Source organism: Thunnus albacares, chromosome 19 (genome assembly GCF_914725855.1).
Source record: "Thunnus albacares chromosome 19, fThuAlb1.1, whole genome shotgun sequence".
Classification (NCBI taxonomy): domain Eukaryota; kingdom Metazoa; phylum Chordata; class Actinopteri; order Scombriformes; family Scombridae; genus Thunnus; species Thunnus albacares.
This window is the reverse complement of record NC_058124.1, coordinates 15,755,438-15,778,024: the sequence shown is the minus strand read 5'-3', so window position 1 is coordinate 15,778,024 and position 22,587 is coordinate 15,755,438. Positions and strand designations below refer to the sequence as shown.

The following is a 22,587-nucleotide window of genomic DNA, read 5'->3' as shown; positions in this document are numbered from 1 at the left end:
TAATCATTAATAATAATCATCACATTTGAGAAGCTAAAACCAGCAAACTTTTTTCACATTCGCTTAAAAAATGACTAATGACAAATAGTTGCCAATTAATTTCCGATTAATCAATTCATTGTTGCAGTTCTAATTGCAGTTACAACTTAGATGTTGACGTGGACGCTATTTACAAGTTGGATACTAGTAATTACAGAAACTCCCACATGACATGAACGTGACATAACATGATTTGTCCGGTGGCATATCCTGAGATTTGTTGATTTCTGTTGGCCAGGTGGTCTTCAGTTGGCCAATGAGCAGAGAGAAGACAGTTATCACTTCCTGGTTTTTACCGACCTGTTTGGGAACCGGACCCACGGAGTTATTGTGCAATACTACAGGGCTTATCAGGTACAGACACACACACATTCACACATAATGATGAACTCTTGTGGTGTTTTTTTAAATTCAGATAGCTGTTTCTTATTGGCTCTCTGCTCTGTCTGTCCTATCAGGAAGGAGTTGTCCAGAATGGCCACAAGTGGAATTCATCAAAGTCCCGTCTTTATACACCCTTTGCCGTGTGTATCATCTCCAAGTTCCCGTACTACAATGCCTTGAGAGACTGCTTATCATGGTAATAATTCATTTAAATACACTGAGCTGATGGATAATCTGGCTTTTGTAAAGTGCTGAACCAGACTTTATATCTGTATCTTCTACTCTGTCTCCCACCTCCAATCTCTCAGTCTCCTGGTCCAGTTGCGGCCTGCAAGACAAGCAGACTTTGAGGAGACGATCAAGGAGTTTTCAGCCAAGTTGTCTCTTGTCCCTTTACCACCTCCTGGACAGCTACACGTGGTCAGAAAGCTCTCTGCAGTTCCCTCTTTCTCTGTCCTTGTTTCTCTTCCTATATGCATCTATTTGTGTCTTTGTGTCTAAATTTCTTCTTCTGTGTGACCTTTCCTCTTTTAAGTAATGTATGCGTTTGTTTCTGTGTGTTAGTCCTTTAGCCTCCGTCCTCTCCAGGTGGTTCTTCCATCCAGAGAGGATCAGGACAGCCCTGTTATCGACATCGACCTGCATCTACCTTTCCTCTGTTTCTCACACACAACACTGCTCCAGGTAACGCAGAACACTGTTTACTTGAGTCTTGCTGTGGGGAAAAGCTCAGTTCCAGCTAACTCTTTAATCTCCTGCCCTCTTTAGGTGTTGTCCTGCCTCCTCCAAGAACAGAGGCTGGTCTTCTTCTCTGCTGACTGGGCCAGACTCACTCTGGTCGCAGAGAGTCTTCTGTTGTACCTGCAGGTCAGTGTACGAAAAACATCATGTCTTTTAAATAGCAGTAACACAACCTCGTCGCAATAGCAGTGTTTTTTCCCACACATTCTAAAATTCCCTCCAATTTTTTCATATCTATGTTTTCATCCGTTTCAGCCGCTGACCTGGCAGCAGCCTTATGTTCCCGTGCTGGCTAAAGGAATGCTGGACTTCCTCATGGCTCCTACCGCCTTCCTGATGGGCTGCCACATCAGTCATTTTGAAGAAGTTGCTGCAGTGAGTACAAACCATTGCTGCTTTGGGAAATTTTTATTCAGTTAATATCCAAGTTGTTTTTCCTCCTTATACTAGCAGGGAAATATTTTGATAGTGTGGAATATAGTGTGATTATGGAAGGAAATTATTGTGTTACAGTAGTCAGAACCAGTGGATTTACTAGATAAATAAATTGTTTCTGCATATCTGCCTTATAATGTTTTGTCTATTTACCAGAGAGAGCAAGGCTCTGTGTCATATAATCACTAGATTTACTGCAAGCATATTTTAAAATTAAATGGCCAGTGTGTAATTCAAGTGACCAGCCTTTGCTGTGTTTTCCTAAGAAACAATAAGTATTTATTCTCCACTGTATTCATCTAAAGCCTGACGTAGCAGCAGCAGTAGTAACGTTTTATTCAGTGTCTTACAGAAGCTTAGTTTGCATATTCAGCTACATAACAGTAGCTGTCTGTTCAGTTGACTGAGCCCTGCTCTGTTAGCTCTGGCTTGTGATGAATTGTACCCATTGTACCTACATTATGTTTATATATCTGTGTGTGTGTGTGTGTGTGTGTGTGTGTGTGTGTGTGTGTGTGTGTGTGTGCAGGAAACGGAGGACCTAATCCTGGTGAATATTGATGATGGCATCATTCAGTCGTCATGCTCTGAAACCCTTGACCTGCCAGCTGTCCCTCTGGCTGCAGCTGAGAGCTTTATGTCAAGGTGATTTTCGATGTTTTTTTTAGTTGAGCGTTACTATAAAATAAAACGATCAAATACACATCTGTCCAGAAACATCCACACTCAACAACCACTCTACAAGGCAGAATTTATGTTTACCAGAAATTATTTAAAACTGCAGTAGAACCTTCGCTTGGATCAAAAATCGAATCAACCTCCTAAATAGCTAATAAATCAGATTACAAAGGGAACACAGTTTAGATTACTGAATTAAATAAGTCGTTTAAGGCCATACTGGACTACATAACTCTTACATACTTGCTGTGTGTGTGTGTGTGTGTATGTTTAGGGCAGAGAGTCTCCAGCTTCACTATGACTTGGAGCTGTGTCACCTCGGAGCGGGCACTGATGCCAATGTCCTGCGATGTCAGCGCAGAGACTGGCAGAGACGACTCAACACACAGATACAAAACATCACCCTGGAGCTAGTGGTCAACACCTTCAGGTAGGGATCTTTTTGTGTGTGTGTGGCCAGTGGTCAGTTGGTATAAGATAATAGTTAGAGACTAAAATAATTTCTCTCTTTCTCTCTTTGTTTTTTCTTTTTATCTGTCCTTGTTTGTCACTCTGTCAGAGGTGTCCAGGACTTTCTAAACCATGAACACAGAGTTTTTAACAGTGAGGAGTTTCTGAGGACCAGGGAGCCAGCAGATCAGCCCTTTTACAAGAAGGTACACTGACACAATATGTAAACATACCATACACACTTACGCGTACACAAACCCTGACTGTCTCTGCTGTGTGTCTTTCTTTGTTGTTGTCCCCAGGTGTTGGAAACTCATATCTTCCACTCATTCTTGCGAGACAGACTGAACAGGAAACGGGACACCTTCAGCCACATGGAGCAGACCACGCGTAACCATGCACACAGGTATGATGTCATAACTGCAAACTACGTAATATAATAGTAGTTTGCATGTCATGTGTATCATATTAACCAATTCTAAGGCTTCACATCATATGATAATCCTTGTTCCTCACACTTTGAATGAGGCACACAGGTATGCAAAGGTATCAGAGAGCTATGGCATTCTCTTCCACACTTAAACATTAGTTTGACATTTTGGCAAATGTGCTTATTTGCTTTCTTGCAGAGAGTTAGATGTGAAGATTGGGAGCTTTAGAGGTGTTGTTAGGTGGATTTTGTTACCTTTGGGCAGAGCCAGGTTAGCTGTTTCCCCCTGTTTCCAGTCATTGTAGTAAGCTAAGCTAACTGGCTGCTGGTTGTGTTTAATGTAGACATAAGAGTGGTATCTATCTATGTATCTATGTTCTCACCAAGAAAACGGTTACAAATATTCCAGAGAATGTTGAATTATTCCTTTAGTGAGGATTTTCTTTCCCCCAAAGCACTTAAATTTGCTAAACCAGGCAAAACATATTTTCACTTAGTTCTAATATCATTTGATCTGCAAGTGTTTAGAGAGTGAGAAACATACAGTGTGTGAGGTGCTTATCTAAAGGGAAGAAAGTTGTGGATTTTCCATAACTTCCATGACTTGTTTTTTTCTTGTCATTCCAGCAAAGGTAGCAATTAAGGATGATTCAGTGTTTCCTTCACATTTGTTTGCCAGGGTGATGAAAAGTTATAAAAAATAACCATCTGGGTTCATTGTGCAACATGGCCTCCCTAAATGAAAATTAGATTGCTTGTATTGACTTGCACCATGTTTAACCTGCTTTAAACTGCCGTGCCACCCATTGTCAGCACGACCTCAATCTCGACATGTGTCTGCAGGAATCGTGCAATGACTGAGACTCCTCGACGTCCTCCCATGTCTGAACTGTCCAGGAACGGCTACAGCAGCTACACCAGCCCTGATAACAGACTGAGCAAGAGGCTGGGAGCCAGCCTGCCGAACCTGGAGCAACCTGCCAGTGAAACTCTGACTGTCATCAGCTCCAACAGGCCATCCTCTCTCAGGAAAATGACTCCTGATATTGGTCGGTGCCAATAGAGAGATGAGGAGTGGATTTATGAGCAATTATCCAAAAAAAAGTCAACCAAACTTATAATTTCTTTTTTTTTTCTTTCCAGGGTTGAAGTCTCCTCAGATAGCAGTGAAGGTTTTCCGTCTCCCAGAGTTCCCCCCTCCTTTGGCCTATCATTACGTCCAGAACTATTATTCTGACATGGTTGCTTCCCTGGGGAAGGCAATTAATGCTACACCAACTGATGAATCTGCTCTGCTGGCCAGGTACTGTGAGGAGAGGACAAAGAAAAAAAAAATAAAGGAAGTAGAAATATGTGTTTTTGTACAAGGAAGTTGTTTTTTTAATTTTTTAGCTGACAAAACCTTTTGAAATATTTCACAAGTTTAAAGTCCAGTGTGTAGGAGAACCTATGGTGGCTGCAAAATTGGTTAAAAAAAAAAGAAGTGAAAGACCCTATCTGGAGCCAGTGTTTGGTTTGTCTGTTCTGGGCTACTGTAGAAACATGGTTGTGCAACATGGCGGCCTCCATGAAAGAGGACCTGCTCCCTATGTAGATGTAAAGGGCTCATTCTAATGTAACAAAAACACAACTATTCTTATTTTCATATAATTATACACTAATTAAAACATACTTATGAATATTATATTCAATTTCTGCCAAGTCTGTTCCTCTAGATGCCACTAAATTCTACACACTGCTCCTTTAAGTGGTTTTCATCAAAATGTGCTGATACACTATATTAGTATTTCTGGCATAGTATGATAGTAGAACATTAATAGAGTTGTCTGTGTGTCTTGCTCAGATTAATTTTAACAGTTTCTGCGCCATGAATTGTAGACAGTGAATCCAACATTTAAACATCTTTATCAGAAGTAAAGAAGTGAAATGCTTTAAATACATTAAACTCCCTTGGAGGAGTTTCTAATTGCAATGTGGTTTTGTTTGCTTTAGCTTCTGTTCAAAGTGCAAATAAGTTACTACACATTTGAGGCAACATTGTAGAAAATAGTTTCTTCTGAGACTGCTGCTTTTCTGTCAGATGTCCTGCTGAGTCATTATTTTACTGACAAAAATACAAATTTAGGAAAAACGGTTGTTGCCCCTGAGTCGTGACATTTAAAAAAACATTTTCATACTCTGCTGGCCAGGTGCTGTGAGGAGAGGACAAAGAAAAAAAAAAAGGAAGTAGAAATATGTGTTTTTGTACAAGGGAGTTGTTTTTTAATTTTTACGCTGACAAAACCTTTTGAAATATTTCACAAGTTTAAAGGTCCAGAGTGAAGGAGAACCTATGGTGGCTGCAAAATTGGCAAAAAAATGTGAAAGGCCCTATCTAGAGCCAGTGTTTGGTTTGTCTGTTCTGGGCTACTGTAGAAACATGGGGGTGGGTTAGGGTTATTTACATAAGTAAATACCAAATAATTTTGAGGTTTATTTCACAATTGCACCAAGCCATGTATGAAAAAATTAGAATAACTTAATTTTCTGGCGTTGATCATACAGTATACCAAGACCAAACACTGTAATCAAATATAAATTAAGTTCCACATAGCGTATGTGCATTTCAAGTAAACCAAATGACTGAACTTATCCGTTCCATCCGTCTCTCTGTCCAGGTATCACTACCTGCGTGGTTTGGTAAACACTGTGTCCAACAAGCGTCTGGATGCACTGGAGGACTTCCAGAGTCTTTATAAGACCGACTCAGATATCTTTCCATCACAGATGGTTAAGTCGCTGGTGGACTCACTGCTGGAAGTTGAGCGGTTACAGGTTCGTTCAGGCCATTATGAATGAGGACGCTGTGTTGTTCTCTGCTATTGAACTGTGATATGAAGTTGTAAATTCTGTTACCTGGATTAATTTAAGTTAAAGCCACAGATATACGTGTATTTGTCAGGTTTTCTTTAAGTAAACATATTCTTTTTCCTTTTCCACAACTAGAATTTTCCTCTACATTACCATGATATTACATATATGATATCATATTAATGTCATCTGACAAACAGGTTTAGTTGACTCAATAATCAATGCAATGCAGCAATGGACTCTCCTTATCAATAACCTTGGGTTAATGGTCATCACTGACTCAATTAAAAATTAACAAGCTAACCATAATCCATTATTCGCTTTGTTAAGTAAACAACACTCTCCTGCTCCAGTTTCTCAAATGTGTGGATTTGTTGCTTTTTTCAGGTTTATACATGATTGTAAATTAAAATTACAGAGTGTTGGTCAAACAAAACAAGTGATCTGTAGACTTCACCTTCACCTTTTCCCTTAATCGTTGATATCTCTCACAGGCGGACAAACGTCCAGAACTCAAACGGCTCATCAGTCGGGTCAAGAGGGACCAGGAGCGAGAACGTGCACGAAGCGTCAACGGACACGAGGAAGGTGCTGTGAAACGCTTCCAGCTGCCCAAAAAATACATGCAGCTCGAGGAGTTTGTGAAATGTGTTCAGGAGTCCGGCATCGTGAAAGACCAGGGAGCCATTCATAGACTTTTTGATGCTCTAACTGTAGGTAAGTAGTTTATTAAAATGTGTGTGTGGTGTGAATACTTTACCAGTGAGATATTATACAGTTTAGGGACTCAGATTTGAACAAAAGTTCATGGTCCCGGAAAGTTTGTAATTAGGAAAACTCCATATTATTTAGAAGCACATTCATCAGTGCTTAGTTCATTTTTCTTAAAGACTCCAAGTCACTGGATTTTCCCTGCGTCACACACACACTCATACACACAAATATCCTGCTATACACCACCTCCTCCCTTTTTCCTGGCAAACATTCATTCCTCAGGTTAATTATTAACTCACCCCTTCTTGAAGAAACAGAGTTTCTTTTGCAGGATTGTTGGATGTTGGAGGTGGAAACAGGGTTCCAGTAGTCATTAGTGGGTCTTTAGCTGGTGGCTGATGCTAATTTTGAGTTACATTTAATCGTTACATAATTTGCTGTTAATGTCTTTGGTCTATCCATTCTTTGAGGTTTGCTTAAACTATGAGCATTTGATTTACATTTAGACATTGAGTTGATGTTCTCACTCCAGCCAGTGTGAAAGCAGCAGTGAGTTGATTACATTCCTGTGAAGGCTAATCGATCATATCAGCAAGAAGGCAGGAGAAGATATTTGAGTCCTAAAAGCTATCGAGAGAATAACCAGAAATATTTTTGTTTAACTGCCTGTGCAGGAAGGGACAGGTTGGAGGAAATATGATAAATTGAAGAAATGGGACCCGAGGTACTTTTTCAAAAGCTGATTTTTTTTATTTTTTTTTAGCCAGCAGTGTGAGTCAGATATCTTTCTTCAGGAAGGAAGGCACTTATCTTGACCACATCATGTTATTGGAAAGAAGTTTTCATGAACCGTTTAGTAAGGCGAGCAAACAGTTTTCCTTTCATTTTCTGACCTGCAATGGAGAAAGTGATGTTCAGGATGTTGGACTACTGGTTTCAATCAACTAAAGCTTGATTAAAGCTGGTTTATACAGTATAAACTACAGTAGTGACTCTTCTCTTGTGGAACATGATTCTGTATTTCTTTGTGGTAAAGAGTAAGACAGAGGTGAACATTGCGTGAAATCATTGTACTTCTGTGTTTTGTAAAGTGAAACTGATTTTTCCAGCGCCCTTTGCGTGTTTAATTTCTTATCGTTAATTATTTCCTGTTGAAACAGGATGTTGCTCTACGTCATTGGGGTGGATCATTTGAAATTGGAGTGACTGGACAGTTAATAGATTAGAGAGGGCTGTGTCTGTATGGGATGTTGGCTGTGTATGGAGGAGTGCACAGACTCTGTACTGTACTGTAGTCATTGTTGTTATACAGTAGAGACGACAACCCTCAGCAGCTCACTCTGCAGGCATGCTGGTAGATTAAACTGGTTGGAATGGAGAAAGACTTGGTCTGGTCAGATGTTTGAATATATGTGTGTGTGTGTGAGAGAGAGAGAGAGAGAGATGGATAAATTCCAGATAATTATTGTAATTATTATTATTACTATTAATTTGCAAAATCAGCTTCATGAGTCATCTGGCTCCGCTGACTCGGAACAATACAGGACACCTGCAAATTATCCTAATTTTGAAAGTATGTGTGTGTTTGTTGCAGGTCATCAGAAGCAGGTTGGTCCAGAGTTGTTTAGAGTGTTTTACACCATCTGGAAGGAGACTGAGGCCGAAGCACAAGAGGTAACATGCAGCATAATGGCCCAAATCTACTATATATTATATACTATATACTGGTCATTAGATTTGCAGATATGTTCACATATATGATAGATGAGTTTAAATGGAAAATCAACATCTGTGTTTGTCAGCTGATCATAATTAAAAAAATAGAGGTCTGTTTTATCTTTAGTTACAGCTATTACTGCTGTAAATAGACTAGAGCTGAAGCAATTAGTCGGTTAATAGATTAGTAAGAAAATTAATAGGCAACTATACGACTATTAATAGGCACCAAATGTGTTGATTCCAGTACGATTGATTTGCCGTGTGTCTTTGTCATATATCATAAAGAACTGAGCTGAATTTTGGTTGTACGGCTGCAACTAACGATTATTTTCATTATCAATTAATCTGACAATTATTTTCTTGTTTCATCATTTGATTGTTTTGTATGTAATTTTAAAAATTTTAGGTGTGTTTGCCTGCATCTGTGTTGGAGCACATTGAGCCAAGCGAGTGCGTCTTTAAGCTGTCCTCCTCGGTCAAGACGAACCGCGGTGTGGGGAAGATCGCCATGACTCAGCGGCGGCTTTTCCTGCTCACTGACGGACGACCGGGATACATAGAGGTGGCGCAGTACAGAGATTTAGAGGTGAGTAGGGTTATGTGTAGGTTCGTGAGTATTATTAATCTAAGTATGTTGACCCTGTTATAGTGATCTACATCCTATCTTCGTCTCCTTCCCTGTAGGAAGTGAAGGTGTCCTCAGCTCCCTTCTTGCTTCTGAGAATCTCCAGCCTGAAGTTACGTGTTCGGGGAAGGAAAGAGGCATTTGAGGCCAATCTGAAAACTGAGGCTGAACTCTGGAACCTGATGGTCAAAGAGATGTGGGCAGGACGCATCATGGCTGACCAGCACAAGGTAAAACTGTAACTGAAGTGTGCGTGTCAAATAATTAAACCATGTGGGATTAGAGGGGAATTGCAAATGAGAGGAATACATGCATGAATGCATCGCATAGTAAGATCATCTGGGGAGTTATCATGTTCCTTTATTACTCATACTTCATCAGTGTGTGTGTGTGTGTGTGTGTGTGCTGACAGTCATTGTGAACTTGTGTGACCTTTGTGGGTGTGGTTGAAATTCCATGAGTTGTGCATGAACATAAATACACACACATGAACAAAGACGGAGGGTTTGCTTTGTGAAACCAGATGATGTAACTGTAACATGTCCGTCTCTCACTTCACTTCTTTTTGGCTCTGTTTTTTTCTGTCTTTTTTTAATTTCCTGTACCCTCTCAGTTCTCTTTATTTGCGGTCTCTACAGTAAAGCCAGTACATTATGAATTATGTCCATTTACAGCCAGCTTGCTAACAAGGTGGATATGTAGCAATATTGTCAAATAATCTAACAGCATTGCACTGAGATTTAATTTGATGTGGCTATTGAACATAAGTAAACTGGGTGTGCTGTCCTAGCCCTTTTTAATTCATTTTCACCAAGATTTAAAGAAAATAATCATATTATTATCTCTCCTTATCTGTCTTTACACTCTATGTTGAGTGTAGCACTGCTCCTTTCTGTTAGACCCCCAGAAAATGTAGCATGTATTAGTAGACTTACTTTTCAATTACTTTATTGAATATGTGTGTAATATTTGAATCACTTCTTTCTTTAAAGGAATAAATGTGTGTTGGGCTGTCTTTTATTGGGGAGCAGTAACTTCACAGTCTACAAACACTTTGTCATTGTGTTACGTGCAGACTTCAGGAAAAATGAGCCCAGCCAAGAAATATTCAGGAACATAACTCCCTTTGTAAAACCACAATGTGTCATTTTTACAGTTTCGTTTTTGTACAAATTAAACAAACAAGATTAAACGTGTTAAATAGCGAGCTTTAGAGACGCTGGTAGGTGGGTTTTGTTAACTGTTGTAGTTGTTTTTGTCAACTAAGCTCGCTGTTTCCCCGTTTCCAGTCTTAATGCTAAGCTAAGCTAAGCTAACCATCTCCTGGTGGTAGCTTCATATTTAGCGTACAGACATGAGGCATCAATCTTTTCATCTAATTCTCACCTGTCCCAAAATGTTGAAGAACTTTTTTTTAGATACCTCTCTCAATATTTTATCTTTTAAACTTTATTTTCATGCATTTTTAAAGAGTTATTTTTACAATAAAGAGAAGACCGGAAATTAGGGGAGAAAGAGAAGGGGAATGACATGGGACCAGGACTAAGGGACCCAATATTTTAACTTTCTAATACGTTCTACTCTTTATGTTTTTATGCCTTTTTTCATAGCACAAGTCATAAACGTCAACTTTTAATTTTAAATGTTATTTTAAATGTCGTAAATGCGTCTCTCTCTCTCTCCAGGACCCGCAGTACATGCAGCAGGCCCTGACTAACGCCTTGTTAATGGACGCAGTAGTGGGCAGCCTTCAGAGCAGTAAGGCCATTTATGCTGCTTCGAAGCTGGCTCACTTTGACCGCATCAAGATGGAAGGTAGACGATCACGACGATGATAATCATAATTGTTGCAGCTTTTGTCCGGTTTGCTTTACTTTTGCCACCTAGTGTCCAATAAGCTCACACTGCTTGTCAACATGGAAGGCAACATAAATTCACTTTGCTTTGGCTGAGTTTGATTGCTAATACAGCTGACACACAGAAAACACATTTTACATAGATTGTGGAAGGGGTGATGGACTTGTTATTGGTTGCTTTTTGTATACCAAAGACACATCAGAGGCTGTGTGAAAAATTTTATTGCTATGTGGTGGTTTTCAGCTTCGTGCTTGCACATGCCCCATCTGGGAAAGATTATTTACTTCTCTTCAATGGTGGCTTGTGTGTCTCTAGTGCCGATGATGGTCCCCAAGACGACTGCAGAGACACTGAAGCACAAAATTAACCCTTCACTGGAACTGGCTGCACCTCAAGCTGTGGATGTACTTCTATACACACCAGGTACAAACGCACCCAGTCCTGTAACCAAGCAACCTCCTCTGCGTTCTTATTAAAACTGGGATGACAAGTGTCAAGTTGCTCTCTCTCTGATTGGTCAGTGTGAGAGTCTATGATTTGATTGGCTGTTTGAAGCAGGAAGGCAGTTTCACAATCAGGAGTTTCAACTATGACACCAACACACGCTGTCACTGACATATACTATCAGTGACAAACACACACACAGTTGACCTTTGCTTCGTCATCACTGGCTTAAAAATAGAGAGCAGGAACTCAGAAAATATTGTGAGGGAAGCCTGTCCTCAAGTGCGTTGTAACAAAAGAGTCATAAATATATACAGCTTAGCCTGCCCAGTGGGAGCTGTGAAACCACGTGAAAGCACATAATAAGTTAGAGACACACATTTCAAATCAGGCAATCATGAACATCAACATCAAGTATGCTGCAGTCCCTCTCTGGGTGTATCAGTGACAAATACAGTAAATATGTGCACATGTTCTGAGCTGTAATTCCAAGGTTTTCTTTGGACTAACCAGCCAAGTTGTCTTACCTCCAGAAATAAGAGTGGTATCAATCTTGAAGGGAAGATGACCCTCACACTAAGCTCCAAATGTTTTATTATGATATTACAGACGCTTCAATCGGTGGTATCAATGTTTTTATCTAACTCTCAGCAAGAAAGCAAATAAGCGCATCGCAGAAACAAAACAAACATTCCCAAAATGTTGAACTATTCTTTTAAGGGGCTAGAATCTGAACTCATAGTACCTTTTTTAAAATTACTGACTTGAAAAACAATTTACAAAAGTAAAGACACAGAGAAAAAAACAGGTTAGGGAGTAAATGTAGTTTGTAACTTATGTATAATTTTGAGCATGTGTGGTAAGATGAGTTACATTCCTTCCCCCAAGTTTTGTCATAGTCTGATCAGTAATGAAATGATAAATATCATGAAACGGCACATTAAAAGAGCAAAGAGTGTGCGAGTAGTCAAAGTGAGTTAATTTAGAGAGTTAAAGGATCTTGAATTGTAAACCACACAATAATTTAACTGTAACTAGCTTTACAGATGGCTGACTAAGTACAAGAAATTCCCAAATGACTACATAGAGAAAATAACGCCCATACGGGGGAAGAAGAGGGTCACTGGATGGTTTGTGTATGTAAATGATGCGACTCATCACCAGATCTGAACACAATCCAACACCTGCGGGAGATTTCAAACCAAACCGTCAAACCAAAACCATCATCAAAACACCAAACGGGAGAATATGTTTTGGATGAAAACGCGTTCATCGTCCCTCCAGTAGAGAAACAGAAACTTGTAGAATCTCTTCAAAGGAGCACATAAGCTGTTCTGGCGGCTTGTGGTGACCCAAAACTTTATTAAGACACATAATCTGTCACTCGTTAAGAAATCCCCCGTCGTCATATTTGACCTTGAAACACAAAAGTTGTTTACTGTTGTTTATGGTCCCTTTGATTAGACAGACTGGCACGTTATGTGGCAGGAAGACTGATCCGGAACAGCTTGAAAAGAAAACTACAAAGCCGTGCCCTTCAGTGGACAGACCATCTGGGGCCACTTAGATGCCCGGCTGGTGGCAGACTGACGTCCAGCACTTACACACATGCACGCTCACACTCAGTGATGCATTCATATACAAACACAGTTCTTCTGTAGCAGTCGGCTCTTTGGGATTTCTGCTGGTGAAAAGAACAAATCTGGCTATTCAGATCCTCCCTCACTGCCTCTATCTCTCTCTCTTTCTCCCTCTGGTTTGAATATAGGTCACTGAATTGAATTCCTGGAACACGGCCAGCTCACTCCCACTTCTCCTCACCACTCCCTTCTCTCTTTCTCTCTCTCTTTCTCTCTCTCTCTCTCTCTCTCTTTCTCTTACTCCCTCTACTTCTTTCAGTTTCTACGTCCAGTTTCCCCCCTGCTCTCCCCTTCCCTCTCATGTCTCACTGTCCCTCTCTCTCTCTCATGTCCCATGAAATACAGGATGTTTTTTTTTTTTTTCCACCAGCACTGCTAAAAGCGGCAAATAACGTCACAGGAAATATGACCGTTATATGAAGCCTGGGTGGAGTCAGTTTTGAACATGAGGTGTTTGAAATTTGAAAAGTTTTTCATTACTGAACAGAGGTCTGTTCTCGCTACCCTCATGTATTCAAATCATTATGAAGGTTGTTATGAAAGTGATTTTAAAATTCACTCCTTTTGTAATGTTTGTAAACAGTATAAAACACATTTAATAGTAATTCACTGGCTAAGTTTCAGTTGATATATCTTCTTGGCCCCCTGAAAGAGTAAACACTGGCAGACGTGGGTCACAACTATGTGATAAGATATTTGGAAGTAACTGATAAATACTGTGTGTGTGTTTCAGGTCAGTTATGGGTGTCTGTGAGCGGAGGGAAGGTGATGGTGTTTGATGCCTCCAGCTGGTCCCTCACACACACCTGTCATGTGGGGAATGCAAGACTGGTAAAAAAAACAAACACAAACGCTGCACAAAGATACACCCATATAACTCACAAATGCAAAGAGATGCAGGGGACACAAAAAGACAACAAATATGTATATATATTTATATATATATAAGACATAAAAGTTGGGATTCAATGCCTTGTAAGATTCTTGTTTTCTTATTTTTTTTTTGATTAAATGTTTCCTCATTTGACCTGAATCATAACTAAGAACAGGAGCACAAGGATGAGGTCATCAATTAAACACAGACAAACTAACAGATAAAGCTCATTATACAGGGATTTACGTGGAGAAAAAAAATACGATAAAATAAACATTAAATAGTATCAGTATCTGTTTCCTAAGAAGAATACCATTCCAGCCAATATTTTTTACTCTTTACTGTCTTTTTATATTCGAAGGATGTTAAATCATCCTCTCCATGGAGCAAAGGGATGTTGTCTAGGAAAAGGTCCATTTTTACTTGCTGACATCAAGATCTTCAGGAAGTAGATATCTGAAATACAAAAGAGAGAAATGAGACATAAATACTAAGTCCCATTAGCCTTGTCAGTAAAGGTCTCACGTTCTCACAAAAAGGTTTTGTATATGGACAATACCAAGATATGTGGGCATGGTCTGCCATCACTGATCCACACTCTAATAAAAAAAAAAAAACACAATCTCTTCATGTCAGGAAATTGGTAGTAATGAGCTAATTTTACTGGACTTATAGCCACACCTCCTCAAGCATTTCCATTTTATTTCAATTTTTAGACTAATTTAGACAAATTTCCTGGACAGGCCAGTTAAAACCATCTAAAATTTGATCTATTTGAGAACTTTTGCTTATTATTTTAAATAAAAAAGAGGTTTTGCTGAAAAATACGCTCGTAAAAAGTAATAATAGTTCATGCTGTACAAACTCTGCAAAAACTGCTGTAGTGAACTTGCTGTTTTCATGTAAGCTCACTGCCAATCCCACAGTCATTCTTGCTTCACTAAATGAAAACACTCGGCCAGATGTTTGACTGCTTCTCATCACTGGGCAGAATCAGCAGATAAACAGCACATGCATACCACTGACATCAGACACAGATAAAACTGTTTTCCTCAGGTTTATTTTTTGCTCTCACTGCTTCACCTCAATCAACATCAGTATTATGTTCAGACTAGCCGGTGCATGTTTTAGAACTATACAATGGGTTTTTGAATAGTTTTCATCCCACCTTAAACCAAAACATTTTCTCTACAAACTTTTGATTCCTCTCGGGACAAAATGTAAACAAGTGAAAAGCTGAAGCTGCTTGAGGAGAATGTTCTGGGTTAATGAGGTTAGGGACGAGTGCAAGGTTTTAAGGCACTTGTTAGGACTGTGCTAATTCACTGACCTCTACTCAATGCATGCAGGTCACAGTCACATGAAATATGTTAGCGTATCTGTGAGTGTGTGTGTGTGTGTTAGAGAGAGAGATAGTGATAGAGGGAGGAACTGCATGTTTTCTCTTGTCTCACACCATAATATTTGCACAAAGTTCACTAGCAGGCCATGTATTAAACATTTGTGCCCTGCTCTGACAATTTTAAATCTTTCTTTCTTTTATGTGGCTGAGCAGCTTTATTGACAACAGTTGCAACCAAAATGCATTTTTCTCCACATAGTTATGTTGGTTGAGTTTGACTGTGTAAAAACAGATTTTAATATTACATGTAACTATGTAGACAGGACTTTGTGAGTGTAGCTGAGTACAATAGTTTATCAGAACAGTTTTGCCACCTTGTGGAGAAGTTTGGGTAGTGCACACTGAATTTCCTTCTACACTAAACTGTCAGCATTTTCTGTTTGGCCCACTATACAAACCTTAATCTACTTTATATATATCTGCTATACTTTCCTGTTAGGAAAAGACCTACTGTACTTTACAGCTAACGATTATTTTCACTAACAATCAATCCGCCGATTATTATCTCAATTAATTCTAAGGACAACAATGGAAATATGTTTTTAGCTTTATTGTGTTTTTATTGACTTGACAGTTTAACTGTATGTCAGAACTGTTTGACTGCAATCTTGTATTTACCTTTATTGTTGTCAAATAGATCTATCTATCTATAATCAAGTGTTTATCCCAAAAAAGTGACAAGGACGGTGGACAAGAGAGTTTTACATGCTGTACCTGAAGAAGAGTCAAGCAAAAAGATTTGAGAGAAGTTTTCCCAAAATATCACAGTTTCCTAATGCCCAGGGTCCTAAAATGTCCAAAAAAGCTGTCCAGAACCCAAAAATATTATGTTTACTATCATGAAAGACAAAGACAAGCAGCAAATTGTCACAACTGGTATCAGCAAATGTTTGGCGTTTTTGCCGGAAAAATAACAAATAGCAATTAGTTGATTATCAACATAGTTGCAGATTAATTTTCAGCTGAATTTAATAATCTACAGAGATAAATCCAACTGTATGAAGCCCTGTGCATATAAGTAGAGATTAGATTAATTGCATCAGCTAATAATTTACTTTGTCTTAAAGGAAATTAGTGTCCCTAATGTTAAAGTTATTAAGTATGTAGGCTACACGTAAGGCCTTACATCTCTGTGGTCCCTGTTTTAAGAGAACAGAGGAATTCCTATTATTCTTTTCAAAATTTAGCCCTTAACTTTTCTACATTTGGATGTAGAAAATGTATCTTTCCTTTAAGCGTGATGTCTAACTGTCCATCTCTTTCTGTTCTTACAGAACTGTATGCTGGGAGTTGACAAAGACCAAGTCTGGATGGGCTCTGAGGACTCCGTTATCTACATCATCAGCATGGTGGCCATGGTCTGTAACAGACAGCTGACTGAACACAGGGCAGAGGTCACCGGACTTGCAGTTGACACAGACAAATACAGGTAACACACTCACACACACACAGACCTGCATACAATCACTGACAGGTAAAACAGTCAATCAGCTGCCACAAAAATGCATCATGTCCTGTCAGAAACCCTTTGCTTCCATTTAAATGCACCTGACAACTGACTGTTCTTCTGTATATATTTTTCCCACATTAATTTTTATAGTTTATATATTGCATAAAAAGATACTGTATATGGCTGGCAGGTATTAAACTTGTACATTAGGACACCTCAAGCATATTTGTGGTCAACAATTTAATCACAGTTCAAAATCACTGTGCAAGCAATGTTAAACTGCAGGTAACTATAGCAACAATATATGATATAAACACAGTAAAGCACTCCAAAGGGTCCTGATATAGAGAATAATAGACTTGACAGAGGAAATGCCTTTGCATTGTCTGTTTTCTTACATCATTTATCATCATACATCAGTTAATTCATTATTCATGCTGCAACTAATGATTATTTTCATTATTTGATTTGCCACTTTTTGGTTAACCAATTAATTGTATCATGTACTATATATAAAATATTGGGAAACAGTCAAAAAATTAAATTTTCCAGAACCCAAGCTGACATTTTCAAATTGTTTGCTTTGTATTAACAGGTCTAAACCCAAAAATACTCAAAAACCAATGTCATAAAACTGAGAAAGCTGTAAATCCTCACATCTGAGAGGATGACACCAGCAATTGTTTGCCATTTTTGTTTGATAAATGTTTTAAACAATTAATTCATTTTCAAAATTGTAGTCAAATAATCATGTAGATAAACAAATAGACCATTCAAACATAACTACTGCTTTCACACCAGTAGGACTCACTAAAATAAAAATATACAGTATGTAACTGAAAGCAAACTATTTCAGTCAGGTGGAGGGTTCAAATATAAATCAGACACTTACTGGCGCATTTTGCTCTTTCAGTCAGAAGGTGGCGTACTCATGCAGTGCAGAGGGAAGCGTCATGGTGTGGGATGTCTCAACACTGCAGGTAAGTTTCACAACAACATTGTGTTGTGAAATGTTGTTGTGAAATGTTGTTGTGAAATGTTGTTGTGATGGTGTAAACTATGTTTTTATTGGTTTTCTTTTTCAATAGATCATTTTCTCCTTAAGTACTATGTAAAACAGCTGCTATATACTGACATAATCATTAGAAATGCATTAGAACTGATTTGTTTTGGTTCATTCAAGGACTGAACATTTAATTTAACCTTTTCCTCTTATTATATTCGTGATTTATTTCTCATTACTGTCACTTCTGTATCAAACCACTCAGGTGAAGAGGCACTTCCGCCTTTCTTGTGACCGTCTGCAGTCTGTCTACAGCTGCAGCGCAACACTCTGGTGCTGTAAGTTTCACACCCTCACTCACTGGAGCATTAAAGTGGGAAATTAATAGTTAATAGTTGAAGATAGAAACCGAACAACCTCACTCTCACTCTCTTCAGGCTCGAGGGACAGCATAATGGAGGTATGGAGGAATGGTTCACTGAAACATCGTCTGAATCTGCCAGAGCAACAGAAAGGATCCACGACTACGTTTAGCTCTATACTGCTGTTACCTGAGGTAGCACACACAGACACACTCACACACAGTTTGCTGCATTTTTATGTATAAGCACATGTCACTTATTCTTTTTTTGTGACCCTTTTTCTTGGGACAGAGGGAGGAGCTGTGGAGTGTGTGTCTAGACTCAGGAGAAGTGTGTATTTGGCATACTAAGGACACCATGAAACCGTTCCAGCGTGTGGTGTTACAAGACTGCACCGGCTGTTACTGCATGATTAAAGTGAAAAATCAGGTACACATAACCTTTAAAATCACCTACAAATGGATTATAATTCTGGCAAAGACATGAAATATATTATCTGTCCCTTTTTAAACCCTCTGTTATCTCTCTAGGTGTGGGTTGGCGGTGTAGCCCGCAGTTCTACCAAAGGGAAGATTTACATATTGGACACAGAGCGCCATCAGGTGTTGAAAGAGCTTCACGGCCACAACGACAAGGTGACGGCGCTCTGCTCTGCTGAGGATCGGTACGTACTCAGCGGCGCTGCCAAACACGACGGAAAGATCGCCATCTGGAAGGTGGAGTAGGGATGTTTACTAGCCGGGAAAGGACACATTTCAGAGCCCATTTTTCTTAATGCCATCGCTTTGTTAAAACTACTCTGAGACCGCTTGTTTAAAAACGGAGGGAAGATCCGTGTTTGGACACTGGAGCAAAGGGAGGGGGTGATCAAAATAGCAACCTCGACCTGCCTCTGCATCTCAAGAGATATGAAGGAATCACATGGCAGTCATGTGAAGCAACAAGTTAAATGATTGTTTACATAAAGTGTCACCAACTGAGCAGCTCCTCTCGCCTGCTATGAAGTGGTGGCTTGCAGTATGAAATACTAACATGTTTTTCGGGAATATGAAGGACAAATAAAGACTGAAATCAGAAAAGTGGATCCAAGTTCTGCAGGATATTTTTCCAATCCAAAGTGCTTCACTTTACTGAAGGTATATATTATATTTTTATTAATATAACACCCCTTTTTACCTTAAGTTTAAATAGACTAGTATTATGTGGGAAGCTTTTGTAACTGAGCCTCGCCTCCGACTGTTTTTGAGGTAAATTCGAGATAAAACAAAAACGTCAGTGATCACATACTTCACCCTCCCTGTAGGAAAACCCAAACAAATCTTTATTCTCATGGGAGTTATGCTTTAATGGATCATCTACAGTGGAGAGTGACGGGAGAGATGATGAAAGACAAGACAAAGTTGGGAGCTGGACTCGTGACATAACGCTGACATGTGATATATACAGTAAAGTGTGATGTGTTTCAGAGTGTCTCAAGAAAAACAAGGTTAGTTCGGCAGAAACGCAAATCTATCAGCAATTAAAACCCCACAATACTTCACTCTTGTTGTATTTCTTACCTAAATACTTACCTCATTGTTAGATAAAGTTTCATTTTCCTCTATTTATTTCCCCACAAGAGAATATTTATCTGTGTTACTTGGCAGTTAGTTTTAACAATTGTCAGTTTTATACACAAACTGACAGAAGATATTAAGTAAAGAAAATGAACTGAGTCATGATTTCTGGCTAAAGTAATTTCTTCTACATATTCTACATAGCTATTTAAGATTTTAAATGTTATTACAGTAGTGTTAGATGCATCACTTTGTGTTGTATCAAAGGGAGAAACTATGTGAAACAGGAGAACACCAAGTTTTCTCATTTTCTCTTTTTCAGTCTTCCATGACCATCATTTAGTCTCCAACAAATTCAGGGACTCTTGAAAAATGAGAGTAAAGAAGTTGGAATACATTTGTTTTTAACAAAGCCTCAGATTCAACATAGCTTTTATTAATGTATTTATGAACTGTAAACAGCAGCTGAACATGAACATTTACAGCAGGCTACCAGTCAAAAGTTTTGGACACAGTTTCTTACTCAAGTGGATGGGAAGGTGTGTCCAGACCTTTGACTGGTACTGTATATCACTTTTGTAAACAACACTGATGACTGTGCAACAATTATTGATGTGTTTTATGTTTCAATGAGTATTTTTTTTTATAAGATTAATATGAAACTATATTTTATCTCAAAGATTGTTAACAAAGATTTTTACCTTTTAACCAGCAATGTACAGAGTAAATACACTTTTTAAAGGAAGTCTTGAGTTTGTCTTTATTTTCAACCAGATCAAGCTTTAATTTACTCTCTAGACCAGTACTTCCCAACCTGGAGATCCAGACCCCTTAAAAGAAAGTTGCAGGATTATTCTGAGGGGTCAGAAGATTGGAAAGCAGAAAAAAACACTTGTGCTACGCAAAATAATTACTTTTTCTTGAGCTGCAATTAACGATTATTTTCATTATCGATGAATCTTGATCATTTTTCCTGATTAATCAGTTAGTCTTTGGTCTATTAAAAATGCCAGAAAATTATGAAAATAAAGTCAAAGCCTAAGACACAACCTAAAAATGTTTGTTTTGTCCCGACCAACAGTTCACAACCCACAGATACTCTGTCACAGAAGATTTAAGAAACCAGAAAACATGAAGCTGGAACCAGAGAATTTTGGCAATTTCTTCCTTAAAAAATGACTCAGAACAATTAATCAATTATCAAAATAGTTGGCGATTAATTTTCTGTGGATTGATTAATTGACTAGTCATTGCAGCTCTAATTTTTTTCAGATATTCCTTTGATCTTTGCTTTTTCTTGGGTATTATTGGAGCATTTTTACATTTTCACAAACTAACTCATAAAACATGACGATGACTGTATAACTTGACCTCAAGGCAGGGGTCAATAATTAGGTTCAACCACAGGCCAGTTTTTTTCAGGTACAGTGAAAGGAAAGACAGCCTGATATGTTTTTAATATGTTTTGTTTGTTTATTTCTTTGAATGCCTTCATGAATAAAATGAGCGTATAAAACTGTTTTAGAATTGAATCTGAGGGCAGATGTCATCATTCCCCATTCGTAAGTGAGGACAAACCGAGTTACAGCAGTTTATGTTAAATATTCATAATGCAAAAACTTATTTTTAAGCATGAAACATATCTTCTGTGTTACACTACAAGACTAGAAATGTAATTGATAGCTTCTCCACACACAATAAACAATGGCCTGTAGTGTTATTGACACAAATCTTGTTCTGCCAGAACGGCCAAATTATGTTATATACCTGTGTTATTCATCTTGTAAGTTTATAAGATGTTACAAGGTCATAAAATGAATGTGTTTCCATTGTTTACAATCTACTATAGATTCATTGAGATTCATGAAAAAATTTTGATGTAAACTATAAAAGGGGAAACTGCTTTTGTTTGGGGGCCAAATATTGTTGGAGGTTATTTGCTTACTGCTGCCTTAAGGGATAAACTAAGAAGTTTGGGAGCCACTGCTTTATGCAGTTAATTTGAGAAGTGCATTTTACAATTTTACAAACAAAGTTGTGTCATTTTATGCCATGCATTTATTACTTTGCCTGTCCTAGAGCTACATACTGTAAGCAAAATGATTGGTTGGAAAATTGACCTCATCATCATTGATGCTCACTTGCTAGACTTAACCAGAAGAGGGTGCTGTTTAATATCAAGAGAGGTCAAAGTGGGAGAAAGATCATAAGAGTTTATGACAAGCTTAAAATTCAAAATGTAAATACAAAGTCAACAACAGCAAACACAGAAGCTACTATTTGATACCTGCAATCGTGGAAACTTCCCACCTTCCCCTCCGTGTGCAGCAGGGCGCTGCACTGATGAGGAGAATGCAACACAAAGCTGGGTCCACCCTGCTCAAGTGTCCTTGGGCAAAACACTGACTCCCTGCTGTGCTGCTGCTCTGTAGATGACCTCTGACCTCCCTGTGGAGCTAGTCAAGGCATTTTCACATCAAAGCCAATCCCCCCTCCAGTCCTTCAAATACTGCATTTGAGTATGTAGTTGTGTGCAGTTGCATTTGTACAAATGTGTATGTGTGTGTGTCTGTGTGCTGGACATTGTTTTGTTACATAAAGCCATAAGCAGCTGTTAATCTCTCACCGTGCAGGTCCACTCATGCCTCGGCTGCTGTGGAAGATAAGTTGTTTTCTGTCTCCCCTGCAGCTCTTAATCAGTTTCCTTTAATCCACAAACTGTTACTTACAGGAAGCGAGGTCTAGATTTAAGAGGAAAAAAAATCCCACAATTGCAGTGTTTGTGCTGCAACTTAAAACCTGACTTGAAAAACTCCCAACAGTGTTGGAACAATAACCTGAGTCAACAACGGCATGGTGCTCTACAGTGCAAAGCCAACAGCAGGAGAGAAAAAGGATAGAAGTTCCTATTCATTTCATTAGTAGTGAAGCTGC

The 22,587-nt window shown here is 38.8% G+C and overlaps 1 protein-coding gene and 1 long non-coding RNA gene across 4 annotated transcripts in view; one reads left to right on the top strand and one right to left on the bottom strand.

Annotated features, from left to right (window-relative positions):
* Positions 1–19,637, top strand: part of dennd3a (DENN/MADD domain containing 3a) — a 26,492-nt gene extending 6,855 nt beyond the window's left edge. For all 3 annotated transcript variants that reach the window (XM_044335916.1, XM_044335914.1, XM_044335915.1), the window contains exons 5-30: positions 278–393; positions 489–619; positions 732–843; positions 988–1,107; positions 1,192–1,290; positions 1,420–1,539; positions 2,129–2,244; positions 2,552–2,707; positions 2,837–2,933; positions 3,030–3,133; positions 4,001–4,206; positions 4,301–4,460; positions 5,815–5,971; positions 6,502–6,724; positions 8,316–8,395; positions 8,847–9,026; positions 9,125–9,295; positions 10,751–10,880; positions 11,238–11,345; positions 13,740–13,837; positions 16,557–16,711; positions 17,646–17,712; positions 18,001–18,073; positions 18,173–18,291; positions 18,389–18,526; positions 18,628–19,637. In XM_044335916.1, coding sequence (XP_044191851.1) covers positions 278–393; positions 489–619; positions 732–843; positions 988–1,107; positions 1,192–1,290; positions 1,420–1,539; positions 2,129–2,244; positions 2,552–2,707; positions 2,837–2,933; positions 3,030–3,133; positions 4,001–4,206; positions 4,301–4,460; positions 5,815–5,971; positions 6,502–6,724; positions 8,316–8,395; positions 8,847–9,026; positions 9,125–9,295; positions 10,751–10,880; positions 11,238–11,345; positions 13,740–13,837; positions 16,557–16,711; positions 17,646–17,712; positions 18,001–18,073; positions 18,173–18,291; positions 18,389–18,526; positions 18,628–18,822 — 3,431 coding nt within the window. In that variant the 3' untranslated portion in view covers positions 18,823–19,637. The remainder of the gene's footprint in view (positions 1–277; positions 394–488; positions 620–731; positions 844–987; positions 1,108–1,191; positions 1,291–1,419; positions 1,540–2,128; positions 2,245–2,551; positions 2,708–2,836; positions 2,934–3,029; positions 3,134–4,000; positions 4,207–4,300; positions 4,461–5,814; positions 5,972–6,501; positions 6,725–8,315; positions 8,396–8,846; positions 9,027–9,124; positions 9,296–10,750; positions 10,881–11,237; positions 11,346–13,739; positions 13,838–16,556; positions 16,712–17,645; positions 17,713–18,000; positions 18,074–18,172; positions 18,292–18,388; positions 18,527–18,627) is intronic.
* LOC122969894 lies at positions 14,243–22,587 on the bottom strand. Its single transcript, XR_006399110.1, has 3 exons — positions 22,280–22,587; positions 21,941–22,109; positions 14,243–14,336 (listed from the first exon to the last, which is right to left on the bottom strand). It is a non-coding gene; the product is annotated as an uncharacterized LOC122969894 (long non-coding RNA).